This window comes from Chelon labrosus, assembly GCF_963514085.1.
Source record: "Chelon labrosus genome assembly, chromosome: 2".
NCBI classification, from domain to species: domain Eukaryota; kingdom Metazoa; phylum Chordata; class Actinopteri; order Mugiliformes; family Mugilidae; genus Chelon; species Chelon labrosus.
Window position 1 is genome coordinate 13,152,031 of NC_140338.1, and position 18,939 is coordinate 13,170,969.

At 43.7% G+C, this 18,939-nt stretch overlaps 1 protein-coding gene across 1 annotated transcript in view; it reads left to right on the forward strand.

Moving 5' to 3' along the window:
- The window catches only part of LOC311504410 (glutamate receptor ionotropic, NMDA 2A-like), a gene marked incomplete at both ends in the record, with an annotated part of 89,322 nt that overhangs the window by 49,832 nt on the left and 20,551 nt on the right, over positions 1–18,939 (forward strand). The window contains 4 exons of the mRNA XM_084567463.1: positions 14,432–14,598; positions 14,721–14,855; positions 14,951–15,050; positions 16,468–16,673. Coding sequence (XP_084423589.1) covers positions 14,432–14,598; positions 14,721–14,855; positions 14,951–15,050; positions 16,468–16,673 — 608 coding nt within the window. The remainder of the gene's footprint in view (positions 1–14,431; positions 14,599–14,720; positions 14,856–14,950; positions 15,051–16,467; positions 16,674–18,939) is intronic.

Genomic DNA, 18,939 nt, shown 5'->3' on the forward strand with positions numbered 1-18,939 from the left:
ATTGATTGACTGAAGACAAGACCGGTGACAGAGGTCAGTTGACAAAGGGCCAGGAACATCCGCAAGGCAGAAAAAGAGCAAGAGCATGGATTTATTAGTCCGTACACAAGTAAACCGGCCGTTTCTTGTACCGTGGCTGTTCACCAGTCTAACAGCGTCTGGAATGAAGCCAAATTTCTGTTTGTTTTGCTTAAAGGCAAACTGAAGCGCATTCCTGATGGCATTAGATCGAAGTGGCTGCTGAGAACTTGAGGGGTCTTTGTGTTTCTCCAGTGATCTTCTAACACCTTGAATTTACATTGAGCAATGTTCCTCCAAGCGCATACACTCAACATATACTTAAATTATTGTCTTAAAACATGCTTTATCGTCCATTAAACATATTTCTCGAGAACCTAATTTCATGGCAGATGGCTCAGTTAAATGGGAAAAATAAAAAACAAATTCTTAGTTAAGTATTTGGTCCACACACAAGTAATTATGACTAAAACTGGTAATCCATATATATTATAAGATTAATCCAATTTAATGAGTAAATTCTAAAAGTATATTTGTTTAAATAAACCAGTTTGGAGGAGAGAATTTATCCTAACTCTGCGAGCACATGCAGTCGTAAACAAAAATTAAACCATTATTAATTGCACCCCTGCAGTGTGCGACTGTGTGTGTGTGCGCAATATGGAACAAAACGGGCTACCTCGCTGGAGCAGTTTAATGATGGCCAGAGGTGTTGCTGGGCTAGCTGATGCTGATGCATCCTAGAACATTGTTCTGCCGACCAGTACTAATCAGCTGTTATTGGTACGAGGCTAGATAGCTGAAGACTTGAATCGAAGTAGTCGGAGAGAGAGGCCCCTATCGTCGGGGCCAGTTAATGATGGCCGGCGGTGCTACGAGGCTGACGCGTCCTGAAAGACCGCAAGACGGATCGTGGCACACTGCAGATGCTTACGTTGCAAGTCTTGGAGGCGTTATGTAGATTATTTCCAGCACTGTTCACATTTTATTGGTTTTACTGCGGGATGTTTAAATTGCAGTTATTAAGATTAAGAGAAGTCTACTGTTTGAAACCCCACATTAATCTGGCATGACTGTTTGGAAGCTTATTCCGAACCTTAGGGGAGTGTAACAAACTTTAGTCAAGGCTAAGAGTCGTTTTGCTATATTTCTCTTTCTGTCTTTCTATTATATCTATGCTTTTTATCAGGATGGAGTGTAATAAAACCTCAAATGTCACCTGCCTGCTAATAGTAATCCAGTTTGAAGTGACACCCTTAAACAGTAATCTCAATAACGAGCCTCTCTGTGCAGATATATTGGAAGGGTGATATTTTTTATGATAATTTTTATGGTGTCTGTTCTCTGGTTTTCTGGGTTTTCTTTTAAACATCTCTCATTTTTTTTTGGCAGCCCAGAAATGATCAGGAGCTATGAGCTGAAATTCTTTATCCTGCGCGAATGATCCGTGAAATTACGCTTGGAGTAAAACTAATCCAGCTTGAATAGCGTCGTAGTTTGGAAAGCGCGGCTCGGCTCTTCTGCAGGGGCCAATCCACCACTAGTACGAGCAAATGCTGGCAGATTGGCGCCAGGCAAGGCTAATGCAGGTGCCAAGTGGAGTGTTAAGTGCTAGCCATGTGATGCGGGCCTATGGCTCCTGTTGCTGTAATGAGAGCAGCTCGTTCTCAGTCTCGCCCGGCTGCTGCTAATTGCCTTAATTGAGAGAGTGACCTACATCTGAGAGAGGCGTCGGTGGATCAGCAGAACAGCTGGCAAACCAGCAGAGTGGAGGAGGGGGGGCTGGAAAGAGGATGAAATGGAACGAAAGAACGAGACGGAAGCGGATGCGGTGGCAAAGAAAAATAGTTTGTAGACTTTAAACTCCTACCACTGTTTGAACTTCTTTTTAGTTTTGCTGTCGTGCACACATGCTTCGTTGTCGTGATTTGTGGACCCAATTAAGCATCAAATGCGCCATCCAAGCGAAATTTAACCAGTGGAAGAAGAATGCGAAGGGGGGGTGGGGGCGTAAAGAGGGAGTTGAACAGATAAAAGAAGGAGCAAGGGGACAGGAGGAGGAGGAGGAGGAGGAAGAGAGGGATGGCAGTGACATCATGCTTTTAGAGCAGAGGCCGGCCCTCAGGCCAACGCTGAATACGCTCCTAACAGTCTTGTGTACTTCCCTTCGACTGAATTATTCAATACTCTCCTGATGGAGAGACTGACTGTGACCGTGTGTGTGTGTGTCTGCATGTCTGGATTCTGCGGCGCTGCTTGTGTGCATGGGCCTGAGTGCATGAGCGCATTTTGTCTAGAGAGCAAAGAATGTAAGTCCTGCGTGCGTGCGTGCGTGCGTGCGTCTGAATACAACTTTCCTTTATTTGTGTGCTCGAAAGAGTGTGGGAGAGGGAGGCCGCTCGGAGTCGTTGAATGGGCTCGCGGTGTGTGGGCGGCTGCTCAGTTTACGTGCATGTGGCGAAGTGTGCACACACACACGTCTGTCAAGTCTGTTGAAGTAAATGTGTGTTTTCTGTGTTCGGCTGTTTTTTATTTTTTTGTTTCTCTTCAAAAAAAAACAAAAAAAACCCGAAGTGCTCAGTCAATCCTCTTTCTCCCCTCAATCTCACCAGACCTTGTGTGTGTGTCCTCCCCAGTCACACACATGCATGAACACACACACACACACACACACTGTAATACTCTGTCTCACTCACTCTGTGTTTTGGATTTTAAGCTGCACTTCTCTTGTGCGTGTCCCCATTTCTTGTTTTTGTGCGTTCGGGTGTGTGGTCTGTGGACTTTTTCTGCATGTGTGTGTGCGTGCCGCGTGTGTTTTCCGCCAGTGTGTGGGTGTGTGTGTGTGTGTGTGTGTGTGTGTGTGTGTGGACAGTGAGTGTTGGGGTTTGATCCTGTGCTAATGATCTCCCAGTGGCTCAAACTTCTGTAAAGTGTGTTGAGCAGGAACAGAGGAAGAGGGAGGCACGGAGAGGGAAGGAGATAGATGGGAGGGGGATGAGAATGTGAAAGTGACGAGGACGGCGCCTGATCATCGGCGGCGTCTTTGTCATCGTTAACTCCTCAGTACCAGGAGTTCTTCAACGGTAACCCTCCAGCCTCCCGCAGCAGAACCACGCACCTATCGGGATCGGCACAGCTACTTCTACTCGAGCAGGAGTAAAGGCAAAGGCTGCGTCGTAGAGCTGCCGCATCCGAGCCGGCTGAAGACAGAAGGGTGGAAGGAGGGGTGGATGGATAGACAGATGGATATAGAGAGCCAGCATGCGATGTGTGTCATTCTCACACTCTACTCAGCACCCGCGTGCACATAAGGAAACGTCAGCCGCAGACAGTCAGATATCGAAACTGAGCTTTAACTCATGTTTCTTTTTATTGAATGTCACACGGAGGGGTTTTCTTGCATATCTCTCTCTCTGTCTCTCTCTCTCTACTTCTTACTGTCTGTCACTATCTCCCTCGTCATCCCCCTCCCCTCCCCATCCGCTCCTCCTGTCAACTCTCAGCTCATCTTCTTGCTTACATTGACTGTAATGCACTTTTGTTTTCTGAACGTGTTAGCACTTACTCCACTTCCTCCCGTTCTCCGAGCCTCGCCTCACCTCTCCTCCGCTTCCCTCCCCATCTGGAAAAGATCTGTCTCACTAATAGGAGACCTGGTAAATTAGCCCCTCTATCCTTCCTCTCTATAGCTCCTGTCTCCTCTCCTCTCCTCTCATCTATCTCTCCATGCGTGCGCTGGCTGCCCAATAGAGCGCACTCTTTCACACCCACAAACGCGGACATAAAAATACTTGCACTCACACGTACGGATCTGCCCCATTTCTGTGTCTGTCTGTTTGTCTCCAGGTTGGGTACTGGCTAATAGGGCGTAGTTTGTAATGGCAGCCATAGCCTATTATCTCTGCTCTGCTGTCTAATAGCCACTGGCTTTAAGCATCTGCCGTGTAGCTGCTCTAACTCCCCCAATGGACACTTAACAACTTAGCGCTTCCACTGATAGACACACACATAAACACATGTACAATCTACCCCTACAGATGCACAGCAGAGATAATATACACACCGCCGAAAGTAATTTGTACATGTGTGAGTGTGTTTGTCAATGTGTGGGTGCATGTAGGAGTGTGTGTGTGTGAGTGTGTGTGTGTATCACCACATCTAACACACCATGCCCTGGCATTTGGTATGCTCTCTTTTCCTTAGGGAGCGCTGCCTGCCTTTAATTAGTAAAGGAAATAGATTTACTTATCTGATCTTTGACACATTGGCCACACACACACACACACACATGCACACAGACACATCTCCTTGCGTGCACTCGACCACGCATTCTATCGACACCTATCTATTATCGGCGTGGTGGAACGCCGGTGTGGGAAGCGAGCGCTTTGTTGTGTTCAGGCGCGTGCGTTAGTGTGTGCGCGTGTGTGCGCTTGGAAGAAATGAATCTGCTCCCATCTGTAGACTGGCCATTGATTTGCCATGGTAACAGTGGCTGGTGACTGTCGTGTGAATAAAAGCGATGAGAACAAGTGGCTGGATTGGAAAGGGGACGGAGAGTGGAGATTGGGGAGCACGGGAGACCAGAGGAAGCTGGAGGAACCCGGGGTCAGACTCAACCCGAGAGTGGAGGAATAATGCGTGTTAGCCTGTTGCTGGTTCGACTAAATGGAGCAACAATGCGTGCGTTCCAGAAAGTGTGTGCGCGGTAGTGTTGTGGGAGTGTTTTTGGCGTAAAAAAGCTTACACAGACCTGAGTAAGGCTTATATATAATGAATGAAACCCCCTTCAGCTACTGTTTTTTTTTTTTTCTTTCCTCTGCAGAATTAGTGATTTGTCTTACCCCCTCCTTTCCTCGCAAACAATCTCTGCAAAACCCCTTTCTCTGCTCTCCTCCGACAATCCACCCTGCGCCCAATCAACATGCCCCCCGGAGGCCCGTGTCATTGCATAAACCTATTCTGTGGTATTTAGTAAACATAATGCCTCGGCTGTCAACAACTCACTCAAACATTAATGTAATTTTATCCAAAATGGGGATAAACCAGTGTTTATGTGTTCAGCAGGGCCTGCAGCTAAAATCACAAAGACCAACACACTGAATTGACTAATTAATCTTCCAGGCTTGTGGTATTAGCTAGATCTGTTTGTATTGCAGCGGCAAGTGCCCTGACCCCCCAACTCTGACTGGCCGTCCTGTTCTCATACCTGCGGCGCATTGGCCTGCTTAGCATGGTCCAGCAATCAACGCTGAGGTAGTCAGCCGGGATGGACTGACTCAGAGCCGACTGCCATTTTTACACCAGGCCTAAGGTTTCTAAAGTCCAACAGAGTCACCATCAGTGGGATGGGAGGGAGAGAGGAGTGGGAGAGAGAGTAAGAGAGAGCGTGGGATTTTTTTTTTTCACCCAAAGGCACTTCAGCTATAAATATCAAGCTGGCAATTCTTTGATTTGCCAATGAAGGCTGCCAGAGGAGGGAGGAGGATGCAGGGTCTTGCTCAGTTCTTGAGCTGTTTTAAATTCATTCACAGATGGGGAGGGAGGGGGGGGGGAGAAACTGAGGGAGGAATAGGGTTGGCTTTGTCATTTATTTTCCATGTAGGGGGATGAAATAACATTAACATCTCTATCTCTCCGAAGCTCTATAAGTCAAACAGTTATTATTGCTCAAACAGCAGTGGCGGCGCACAGACATATATATACACGCGCGCCCCATTCTTCTTCCGCCGCATATACAGCATGTCTGTGTGAACGTGGCTGTCACAGCCTGGACAGACACTTCAGTTTTAATAAAGCAGAGGCCTTTCAGTGCTCCGGCGGATCCTGCTGTAATCTCCACTAAACAGGTGTTGTGATTAACTTCTGCCGAGAGCAGCGTTCTGACACTTGGATAGGCAGGGCCAACCATGCACACAACCATCGGCTAACACTCAGAGGACAGATTTAACCGGCGGTGCTTGGCAGGCGCACTCCTGCCCTCCAGCACAATGTGCATTATGTGCTTAAGTCCTGCTAGAAATTAATTTTCCTTTCCCGTGCCAAATAATTATGTCATTTCTTTACGATATTCCACTTGACTCTTTGCACGCTGATGCAGCAACATATGTGATAGAGTCAGCACTGCAGAGCGCTGCCTCTTGATTTCTAGGAGACAGATGATGGATTATTTCTGAGAATACACAGAATATTTTTAAGGCTACAGAGAGGTAGAGTATTTATTAACAGATTACAATACCATAATGAGAACATTAGTCTAAGTAGATATTTGATCGAGAGTAAAACATCCAAATGGATTACAGTTCTGTTAATCTAACGCATGAAACAAAGAGCTACTCATCTTGCTTTGCAGCCTTTTTTGCCAATTAGGAGCAATATTTGTGCTAAGAACATCTGCAGCAAAAAGTTAGGCTAATTAAATCAAAATGTTGCAAGAGTCTGTTTGTGTTTCTCCGTCTCAACCTAAAATCTAGGTTGTTTTTTTTCCTGTTCTTAGTCGTCACTGTAAGAGCACATGTCTCATTTTACCCAGTAATAGTTATTGTGTGGTGCTTATTTTATCTTTTTTATTCACTTCATTATGAGTGATCAAAATTTAGCACACATTATATGCAAATATATTTTTGAAGTCTCTTTAAAAAAAAAAAAACTAAACCACTGACAGTCACAGCGCTGTATTACCAATATTTTTCTGGCACATTAGAAGGAGTGTGACAACGGATTAATAAATCCCTAATCTGCTCATCTCTTCATGCATTAGTAACTGATAATTTGTTTTTGCTTTACCCTAACAATAAAATAAATAAATAAATAAACACAAATCTCGACTGACATGTTGTCAGGAAAGAAATGTATTTCATGGGTATGATGGATGACGGTACGTTCCTCAAGGCAGCAATATGTCTGCAAGCTGTTTTTAATGGATTTTTGGAAACAAATGTGAGTTTATGACTTCCCTCAGATAATTAAGGCAAAGCTGCAGTAGAACAGACTGTATTAGTTTTTCGCTGCAGATAATGCCGTAGTGGGTACAGAGATTTTATGGTCATTAATGACGGTCTGGGGAAAAAAAAAGGTAAAACGTTACAACAAAAAATATCTCGGATAAAGTGTGAGATTAGTAGGGAACTACTTTGACTTGAAAGGAAAGTAAACCATGAGATTGTGTTTGAATCTTATGAATAATTGAACAATTTTAAATGTAACCACACTGACAATTTAAGTTAACTACCATTTAGTACCTCTTTGAGGTGTCCAATAGATTATTTCAACTTGGGTAATTTCCTTTACTTCAAAAAGGCTTCTGAAGTCCAGACTGAAATGTGTCCAATATTCAAAAAAAAACTTATACCAGTCTCTCCTATTTCATCTAACATTTCAAGTATAATTCATCTAGACAACAACATTTAGATGAGAAACTTTTCACATTTGGGGTACCACAAATAAGCAAAATTAAGCCTGAATATACAGTTTAGTCCTAGAAAAAAATCATTTTCTGAAAAATAAACTAGAAATATTTTCCACCTTGGTTATTTGGTATCACCTGTAGTCTCTGGTGATTACAGCAGACACAATTTAAAACTCACAGCTCACTGAATTCTGGGAGCAAAACTGCCTATTGTTTAAATATTTAAGAAGTCAGACAGTAAGAGACTGAGCAACTGTGAACTGATTTTATTCTCCACGCCGCTTGAGTCTGTGGACAGCAGGGCACAGCGAAAGGAGTCGGTTAACTAAGTTTCAGGTGCGCCGCCTGCAGCTCTTCATCTAACAGCTCACTCTGGCTGCTCCTTCTTGTTCCATTACTCTCTTGAAATACTTCAGACTGACCTGCTGTCAGAAGGTGTAAGTTATCTTGTTGTGTAGATACACATATTTCTAGAACAGTTGAGCTAAAATCACTGAAAATCACATTGTATTTGCCGTGACTCCCACATAATTCCAGATATCTGTTTATAGAGATTGCATTAAAGGGGAATTACTGTTTTTTTTACAACCTGGACCTTAATCCAGACTCAACGGGGAATAGCACTAGCGTATCATAACAAAATATTGGTGAAATGAACGAGTTTCGCGGCAGATAATGCATTATTTAGAGGCTGCGTTTCGGTGCCACATTTACTCCCATTATATGGATATACGCGGAGCTAAATATCTTCCGAACGACTCCAAATGACACCAAAGTTATATAGGTGAGTAAAGGAATGTCTCCAGGGACAACCAGCTTGTGATGATACAAAAATATAAGTACTGCAACTTGGGGAAGTAGTGACATAATAGACGTTGGCCTTTAATGCCTTTATTTCCAATGGAGTCAGTGAAGAAAGACAGGAAATCATAGTGTGAAAGAGAGGATATGGCATGCAGCAAAGGACCCGCACCAATGTATTCAACCAGAGAAGCTATAAGAGCCCCCCCCCCCCCCAAAAAAAAAAGACATTTCACCTTGGTTGCAGGTGTTACTAAGGGAATTCTATTTATGTTGTTTTTCTTATGGCTATAAAAACTCTAAACCAACTACTGTACTTATAACAGTCAGTGTAAACTACTGCTATTTATACTAGGTTAACTTTAATATTCCTGCTTTGAAAAACAACAGTGATTACAGCATAAAAGGCCTCTGAAGTAGGACCGTTCAGAAATATGACATCTGGCTAACACGGCAGTAAAATGAAATTAAAATTAAACATTAAAGTTTTGTGTGGAAAATGCGTTGGAGGAGGTAAATGGGTACCGGGAGACGTGGCGTATTCCACGCCAATATCACATTCTGAGGTTTCGCGGTAACACTGTGTGCTTTGTAAGTCCAGGGCGGTGCCGCTGCCCATGACATGCTTGTCTGAGTTAGTGGTGAGACTATTCTGAGCTAGGCTATGCTAGCTTGGGGGCTCTGCGCCGTGTTAAATGCTATTCTGTGTTTGCCTGGGGACTGTGAGACTGCTGAATACTACAGTAGACTCAAGCATTGGGACTTACCTCTTGTTAAATACTAAAGTAGTCTTTGTTAGCATTGGGAGCCGATGTCTCCAAGCTAAATGCTGTAGTTCTCTGTCAATCCTGGGAATGCAGAACGTCTAATGTTGGGTTAGTGGATGAGGGCTTTGGGACCTGTCTCCATGTTCTAAAACTGAAGAGCTTTCAGTGCTTCAGGGACTGCTGCTTGTTAGCTATGGAGGGACCTGCCTTTACGTCCTGTTAGTGTCAAGAGAATTTTTTATGCCGGGCCTCTGCAATAAACGTCGTCGACCGCGCCGTCCCTGTTCACAGCTTTCAGCAATGTTTAAAGAGTGATGCTTGATGTTACACGTGTGACCATTACGCTCATAAAAATGTGATTTTATGAAGTCATAGCCGGGTTCAAACACCAAGAAGCGTGCGCGCAGATAACTCAGAGGCCGACACAAACAGCTCCTCTGAGTGAATATTCTTTGCCCGTGTTTATTCCGTCGCTGGTCAAGTGACAACTTCCTCTCCGAGGCTACGCTAGGTGTTTGTTTGTGAAGGGATTTTCTGAACTAATTCTTTGTCGGCGGATGGATTTAGAGTGGTGTTTGTTAGCATTTAGGCTTGCGGAACATCCATGAGCATTTACAGGGAATTAGACTGCAGCACAAAATGTGTCGTGTTTACCAGCGTGGCTCTTTAGTGCATTTGTAATGTTTTCACAGGCCCTTGTTTTTTTTTTATGTGCCGTCCTTTTATCCTGCTGACATACTAACCCATACTAGTGTTTAATTAGACCTAATTTCACTGATAAGATCCGGTACATTAAGAAAAAAAGTGTACTATAACGTCTTATGTGGCCTTCCTTTGCACAGATTGTTGTTTTATTCATATACAGTATATTGTAATGTAGGCAATCTATGCCCAATTTGTACTTGTCTTCCCTGAGTTTGATGTTGACAAAGATGTAAGTACTGCTTATTGTGGACTTCTGAAACCAGTCAAAGTAAGAGTGTAATTAGCAATACAGACAAGGGGTCATTTGTATTTCATGTCCCTGCACAATGCCATGGCTTTGAAAGTTTATCATTTTATCCTAATGCAGCATTAGTTTGAGATAAAACATGCACCTTGCAGACAAGACAATCTGAAAATCTATTGTGGTTTTGTCCTCATCGCAAGCTGTACTCCTGCCTTTCTTCTGTGAGGAATTCTCTTAAAATGAAAATCTGAATAAGACAGCCATGACCCAGAGTTCAAGTAGAATATTATTATTTTATGTTTGTCTCGTTGGAAACACATGCACATCACTTTCATTCACTATAAATGTAGTGGTAGCGGTATTATCCGTTTTTTTTTTTTTTTTTTGGTAGTTGTTTTGCTTTGGTTTTGTCGGTGAAGTGCTTTTTCTGTCCTGTGTGGTTTTTAATATTAAATTTGCCAGAATAATGCAGGGATTTCTATTAATCTTTCCACAACTCACGCAGTCTGAAAAACTATACTCTACTTTTATAGTGCTACCCCTGTTGTTCTTTTCTCCTACATGTGACCCTAGAAGCTGCAGTGTGTGCTTCACGGTGTTGACACTGATTTTATTTCGCCATGCTAGCTTGTTTGCATTTTTGTGCAGACTTAAGTGAGATGGTACTTAGCAGCATCTGGGGGCCATACTTTGTCGGGCCAACTTAATGTAGCTGCTCCATCCTAACTGACCTACTGCATTAAATATTAATATAGCACATTGCTGCCCTCATCTTCATCCTCCTCCATACCCCATCTATTTCTCATTATTCAGCCCCGTCCTCTTCTCTTGTGCCGGCCCGTGTCACCACGTAGCCGTCCCTCAGTCTTTCAGCTGTCGTTCCTTACTATTTGGGGGCTTACTTCTCCCTTCAGCCACCTTCACTGCTTAATTGCTCCTCCTCCTCCTCCTGCACCCCTCATGACTCCTTCTCCCGGTGATTTCTAGAAATGTGTCAGTCCTTTCCTCATTACTCTGAAACTGCTCAGCTCCCACCGTCATATTTTCTTAATCCGACTGCTGTAAACAAAAATGAAATTTGACATGAAATTCTACGAGTGTGTGTGTGTGAGGAGGGGAGATAGAATGACTGAAATACTGTCTTAGCTTTGTTGGTGTATTATTCATCGGTATGTTGGCCCATGAGTGAAGCTGTATTTTAGGGCCCTTTGTGTGCGTACACATGTGTGCCGTACGCCTGCACATGGGATGGATGTGGGCCTACATGAAGTTCACTGGATTTGTATAATTAATGCCCAGTGTCCTCAGTAATTCTCTAGGTATGTAGAGGGTTATAATGTGGAAATACATTTATGGTGTGTGTGTGTGTGTGTGTATGCGCGTCATGTTTGTGCATTATTCATACGTGAGCTTCTTGGTGGACTTGTGTGATTTGATGAGAAGATGCAGGTCTGTGTCAACGTCTCTTTTTATCCTTTATAATTCAGCAACAGCACTGGCAACTATCTTCTTCCCCTTTCAAAGACTTTCTGAATTCTCGTCATAGCCTCCATCCTTCACTCTCCTCTCCTCGTTGGATTGGGAAGGTATTTTCAAAGGAAGTGCAGTGAGTACAAACATGATGACAGGTGTAAATATTAAATATGTTAAAAGCATGTTATGTGCATGTATGACACACATGTGCACATACAGCAGCCTGTCACCTCTGTGTATATGCACATATTTATTCATCACACGGATAAAATTATGAAGTAGATCTTTCAGGTTTCTTTCGATCTTCAATTATTCCATATATAGATCTTGAAACTCGCTAGATCTTGGGAAAATATTCATTCATTCATTCATCTTCTGTAACCGCTTAGTCCCGTTAAGGGTCGCGGGGTCTGCTGGAGCCTATCCCAGCTGTCATCAGGCGAGAGGCGGGGTACACCCATTGACTACACCCTGTACAGGTCGCCAGTCTATCGCAGTTCTAACATAGAGAGACAGACAACCATTCACACTCACATCTATGGCCAATTTAGAATCACCAATTGACCTAACAAGTATGTCTTTGGACGGTGGGAGGAAGCTGGAGTAGCCGCAGACACAGGGAGAACATGCAAACTCCACACAGAAAGGCCCAGTCGGCCCATGGATTCGAACCCGGGACCTTCTCACTGTGAGGCATCAGTTCTAACCACCTCGCCACTGTGCCGCCTACAGCAAACCATCACATTTGAAAGGCAGTGCATTTTTGCTTGATAAATAACCTTAAGCTGAACTTACGGTGAATGCAGTCAGCTGTTAAAATCAGTCAAACCTACTTACTGGTTCATGTTTGACCTCATGCGGTTGTTGTGCATCAGTATTATTGCAGACATTATGTGTGCATTCGCTTTCACACAAAGCGATTACGCTAATGTGGCTACTATAAGTATATGTGATATGAAGATGGACAAATCATCCATGAGTCGTTTTGTTGCTCAGTGTGGATGGCGCCAGCTGTCGGCACCTTGCCTGGCTCCTCCTAACTCCCTGCCAAATCAAAAATTGCCTAAGAGGTGGAGAGTGAGTTGAGCTGAAGCAGGTGGATGGGTAACAGCCACGGCAGCTAACTACCTGGGAGACAAACTCAAAGAGGCCGCGCTCGACGCTGAGCATATTAGCGACTGTAATCGTGTTTATTTCTGCTGTAAAGTTGGGCATTTCAACGCGCTAGGTGGATTGACTTGTTTTTGGAGCCGGCCCCAAGTGATGATTCAAGCAGTTGTTGGTCTCTTGTTTCGTTTTCACCCAAGGTTGCCACTTCAGTAAGTCAGATTGAGTGCGCACTCACATAAAGCACTGAATTATATGTGTGTGTGTGTGTAGCTGTACGCTGGTACCTATGAGGATGAGTACCTTTGCTTGTGTGTTGCCGTTATCTGAGCAGAACTGAGGATGTGCCTGTTGCGGCACAAAGGGATAGTGCTTCTTTTTTATTTTTTATTTTTTCTAAACCGGGGGAAAGTATAAAGCCACGCGCACACAGAGTCTCTCTCTCTCTCTCTCTCTTTCTCACACACACACACACTCAGATTGACACAGTGAGATAGACCTTTTTGAAGTGCAATTTCATCCTCTCTCCTTCCCACTTTTCTCCCTTTTTTGAAGTGGTAGCAGGAGGGGACTAAAATCTCTGCAGGGCCTGCTTTATGTTTGTGATGGCCGGAGCTAAGAGATTTATTTTTTTTGTTAAACTAAAGGGCAAGAATAGATCTACAGTAATATTTACATTCACATGCAGGTTACACACAAACACACATACACACAAGGAGCTGACAGCTGATTTTCCTTGTGTGTTTATGAGGTCTTTGATGTTTAATGTGTCGCTTTCTTTGATTCCCTCTGTTGAAGAGGTGTCACAGTAGGACATGTATGTGTGCGTATGGTTTTGTGTTTGTGTCTGTCTCAGTTTTTCTTCTAAGACTTACACTTACACTTTCACCGCTTACCCACTTCTTCCTGCAGCAGGTATCTCAATCTCGCTCACAAGACCCTGTTTTCATTCTCCCCCTCCCTTCAGCCTTTTCTCTCTCTCTCTCTCTCTCTCTCTACTCCTCCTCCTCCTCTCTCTCTCCTTTCTCTCCTCTCTCTGGTGGATGAGGCTGCGTCGCTGTCTATTTGTTGTGTCCCAAGGGGGGGAGACTCAGATTACATTTTATGCAAACATACATTCTGCAATCATTAGCAACTTATTTCACACTCACTTTGGGTTTCATTCTGTTTAATAGCTGCTTTGGTTTTGGTGGCGGCGTACCGCTGCCTGTTACTCTCACACTAGCCTTCCAGTCTCCTTCCGGTGCTGAGGCTAAATGATTAAACTATGAATGGCACTGAGAATTGACGCTGTAAAATTGGGAACATCCACGTCCATGCTTAACAGAGGATGCACTATGATTTCAGATGAGTGAGAGTATTTTTTTTTTAACGTATACCACAGAGAAATTATGTCGTTTCACTAATATATCATTATATAACGTGTGTTAGCAGGTGCAGCATGATTATTTGACTGAGTTACCTTTCAAGACAACGCACGGCTGTTTGTTATATGGGCTACTGAGTGGTAAAGCGTATCATACCTGTGAGTTATGAGGCAGTTATCTCCGACCATTAGGCCCCTCTGTTGCCGGCAGTAACTCTCCTGCCGTGTAGTCTCCCTTGTTGACTGAATCCCCCCCCCCCCCTCTCTCTCTCTGTATCTCTTTTTCTCTTTCCCATTTCCCCTTCTCTGCTTCTCGTTCCTCCAACACTTACACTCTCTCTTATCTCCCGTCCTCTCTCGGCCCGACCGCCTGATTGCAAAATTGAAAATGGCTCTAATTCTATCCGAGTCTGATTCGCGCTCACAGGCTGCAGCTCTCCTTATTTATTTTTTTTTTTAATTATCTTTTTTTATTCTCTTCAGCTCATTCCGTTACTTGCAAATCTGCTGACTCTCTCTGCTGCTGGCTTTTCTTGTTACAGGATGAGAAGTCCACGTTCTTCCAGTTCGGTGCAGCCCTGCAGCAGGAGGCTCTGCTAATGCTCGCCATTATGGAGGAGTACGACTGGCATGTTTTTTCCATTGTCACTTCCAAGTTCCCCGGGTACCAGAGTTTTATCAGCACGCTGAAGATAACTGTGGATCACAGGTAATGAATGCACACTCCCACACACGTCGCACATGCATACACGTCGTTTCCATTGTTAACCTCAATTTATGGCGGCTGACAAGATAAAGCACCTTGTATAATCTAATGATGTGCTGCTACAGCTTTGTGCGCTGGGACCTGCAGAGTGTGGTGACTCTAGACGCCGTCGACGGCGACCCCAACTCTAAATCACACATCGCCCTGAAGAGGATCCAGAGTCCTGTCATACTGCTGTACTGCTCCAAGGATGAGGCTGTGTGAGTGTTTGTGTCTTCGTTTTTTCCTATGCCATCTGCCCGTTTGTCACATGCTGCCATATTTCAGCAGCGGACATGTCTCTTCTCTTTGACAGCTACATACTGGAGGAAGCTCGGTCCTTGGGCCTGATAGGAGCTGGTTACATCTGGATCGTGTCCAGTCTCACCACTGGCAACCCAGACCATACCCCTGAGGTAGTGCGGCCCCATTTGTTGAAGCAGGTGGCCACTTTTGAGTGGTGTGACAAGACAAGCAGCGTTTTTTGATTCCAATCTGTTGCATGTCAGCCGCTACCTGTGCTATATTTCTCATCTTCCCCACAGTGAATAAAATCACAGTGTTAACACTACACTTTTCAGCAATTGTATCTGCTATTTGCTTTATTTAGTAGCTGATACCAATCTCATCTCATTTTGTTTTCATGTTTTCATTAAGCCCTCTCAGCCTTTATATGCTTGTACTGGGGCCAAGCTGCTATAAAACATCTGTTATAAAAATGGAACAGGTGACATTCAAAGGCAGTTGAATGTTTACTGACACATCGATGGGTTGTTATTTGTTCTTTGATTTACAGTTTTAGTTGGGCACTAGTACTGCTGAGTCTTTTTTTTATTTTTTTTTAGAACGTCTCTCCGTCCTGGTGATAAAGATAAAAAGTCTCCAAAATTGGCTCATTTTGGCCTGAATGTTTTGCAGCGGTTACTGACTATATGTGGCGGATCTTTGTCCAGCTTTTTAATACGGAGCTACGGCTAGCAACCCAGTAGCTTGAAGATTAGAAACCGGAACAATATATGGTTTATTTAATCTACATGACACCAAGTTGTCTTTCTTGGTTACCTCTTCTGTTTTTGTGCAGATTAGACAGCAGGCGATAGAGTTGCAATTAGCGAGATTCAGAGGTCTTTGCAGGCGGATTTGATTATCTTTATAAAGAGCCAAACTAAATGCTTCCCCGTGTTTTCCGTATTAATGCTATGCTAAGCTAAACCTACCTTCTTCTGGCCCTAGCTTCATATTTCCTGTGCAGAAAATGTGGTGCTAATCTCCTTAATTACCTCTGCACCAGAAATGCATAATACTGGTCCATTTCCCAAGTCATCTCCCAAATTATCGTACTGTATTTCAGTTGTTTTACATTGCCTACGTTGTTTAATTCTCTCTATAGAGAGAGCATTCATATTTGTTTTGGGTTTCACGGCATGTCTTATTTTTCTTTCTTACACAAAGATCCAATTCTACAGTTACTGTCACATTAACATGTAAAAACTAAGTATTGTCGGCAGGCTGACAGATTGCTGCACCCGCTTTCTTTGTGCTTCACAGGTATGAAGTTGGAGCTGTTGAGTCTTTCAGATTTTCTGTGCCGTGACTATTCGAAGGTGTAGGCGACAGCTGAATGAGCATGTCATTTTATGGACATGGAGTCTTTTCACACTTACTTAGTAGGTAGCGAGGAATTATTTTAAGATGGCACTTGGGACCAGTAAATCCTCAGCTGAAGGATACATATGGACATTTAAAATTGCTGTTGAAAGGTCAAACTGAAGTAAAATTGAATCTTACACTACACACGTTCCACTTCTTAGATCTCCCGTGTTTCCCTCTCAGATGTTTCCCCTAGGTATGATCTCCGTGTCCTATGACGACTGGGAGTACCCACTGGAGACAAGGGTGCGGGACGGGGTGGGCATCATCACCACTGCAGCCACCTCCATGCTGCGAGAGAAGGGAGAGCTGCCGGAGGCCCAGAGCAGCTGCTACAGCACAGCATCAGACAGGAGCCCTGGGAAGCTCCCACCTAGTGCCCTGCGCAGGTGTGTGCATGTGTGTAGCGAGGAGATCAAGGTCTAGGGACTTGCATAACTCTATTTGTCTTTATAGATGAGTGTTCACCAGTCTTATGTAACACTTTTAAAAAAAAAATAATTTACTAATGAGAGGGGTGGAGGGGGGGAAGCGGCGATGGCAGCAGCGTTAAACACTGTGATTCTTTTTAATGAAATTTAACACTATTATCTGCTGTGTACATGGCTGCTCGGCGTATGAACTCAGTCTGCCTCCTTTGCTGGGAAACAAAGAAGTGAACTTTAAGCAGACCTCTGTGTTGTTGCCGCCCTGTCTTAGCCAGAGCCGAGCATGTATCTGTGTGTGTGTGTGTGTGTGTGTGTGTGTGTGTGTGGACCTTGCTTCTCATGATCACTGGACTCCCTGTCATTAAGTCAGGATTAAAGCAGATTTTACTGGCTTTGTTCCGTCGCTCTTCTCTCCCTTTACATGGCTCACTGGGTGGCGCATATACTGTACATGAGTAGGTGCGTATGCGCGGACACGTACATGTGCATACCTGTGCGTGTGTGTGTGTGTTTTTACTCTTCTCTGAAGTCCCTGTGATGAGGATAAAGTCATTCCCTTCAAACAAGAAGCGAGGACAAAGGGGCACACGAACACACATGCATGCAGATACATACTGAACATCCACAAACGTTAATGCACAGCTTCTAAATTGTTGGTGGCTCTGCTTCCCGTTGGTTCAGCTGTATTAAATTCAGACGTCTATAACAGAACAGGAAGGTCACATTGCTAAGCTCTGCACATCTGTGCTGCCTTATGAGCTGCATCATTCAAATGAGAGCCACGGTGATTGTGATTGTCACCATTATGTCTTCATTACGTCATTTCTCTGTCTTATTGGCCCGTTACAATATTTATCAAAGCATACACAATATGGATGTTGTTGACAGGTTGATCCAATATAACCCAAACCTCAATAACAACTCCTCCGAAACCTTTTTCCCAAGCATCCAAGCAATCTTAATTCTTTCTGAGGGGTGCCTCATTTGTCTCACTAACTTATTAGATAGAATTTGCATATTTGTCAAAACAACCGCAACCGGTTTTTGTGATAATAAACTGACAGGTTGGATTTCCCTGCCCTAACGTGGAAGTGGTGAGGCTGTGATCAGAATTCTGCATACATTAGTCTAGATACAATCTTGCCGCAGTGTGCATATAAACAACGTGAGGTGGAGAGGAGTAGGACGACATAATCTGACACTAAAAGGCGCTATCAAATCCGTTGGATTCCCCGTCATTCTTGCCTAACAGGAATTAAAATCTTAGACTGTAGTTGGGCTTGTTTGGTCTCCACAATGGCACATGTTTTTATTGAAGTTTCTCCTTGTAGTAGATTTCAAAAGGTTATTCTTTTTGATGGAGGCAGTGCACCATGCAAACCCCTAAGCTGTCACTCTGTTTCTGAAAACACACTCCCGTCATAATAGAGAATTTGGGAAGGCTTTCTCTTTCTTCTTTATTTAGACTTAGAAGAAAAGTGCACACACAGTGTCGACCCAAGAAATCACACTTACAATAATCTTTTTCTGTGATGAATCCCTTTTTTAAAATATAACGCTGCATACATTATATTTGGCTCTCGCTGAACCCCCTTCACTTTCGTTTTAAGTACGTCACATGGGATCATAAAATAGTACGAGTGTACATATGCATACAAATATTAACATATGAGGTGGGATTTGCATATTGCACATGCCTCAAACACTCACCAGCCTCATCCATTTACATCAGAAACTTTTTTTTTCTCCAAAAACCAAAATAGGAGGAGACAGCGGTTTCCCAGAATAGACTGCAACAGTGCTCTGCTACATGTACAATGCGCTGTGACAAGGGCATCACCTGCTGCACCGTGAAGACACAAAAGTGTGTATTTGTCTTGACATGTCACTAATAATAATAAAAAAACGCACTAATTTATTGCAGGTTCAATTATAGAGCACAGAAGTGTCTCCTATGTGCAACCGTGTAGGTTTATATTGAATTATTTGTGTTTGCTGAGAGAGGGTATACCCACAGCAGGGCTGTTTGGTATTTTTGCAGAGAGGGAGACAGGGACCTTTTATTTACTCTTTCCCCAGTGAGAGAGGAGCCTGCTCTGAAATAGCACAGGCCCCGTTCCCAAGTCTTTGTAAAAACAGATGATTAATGTACCTTTCTCTAATCCACTGTCCGACAACAACATTTATGCGTGTCGACTCTAATACCTCTCCAGCAGATGAGACGACA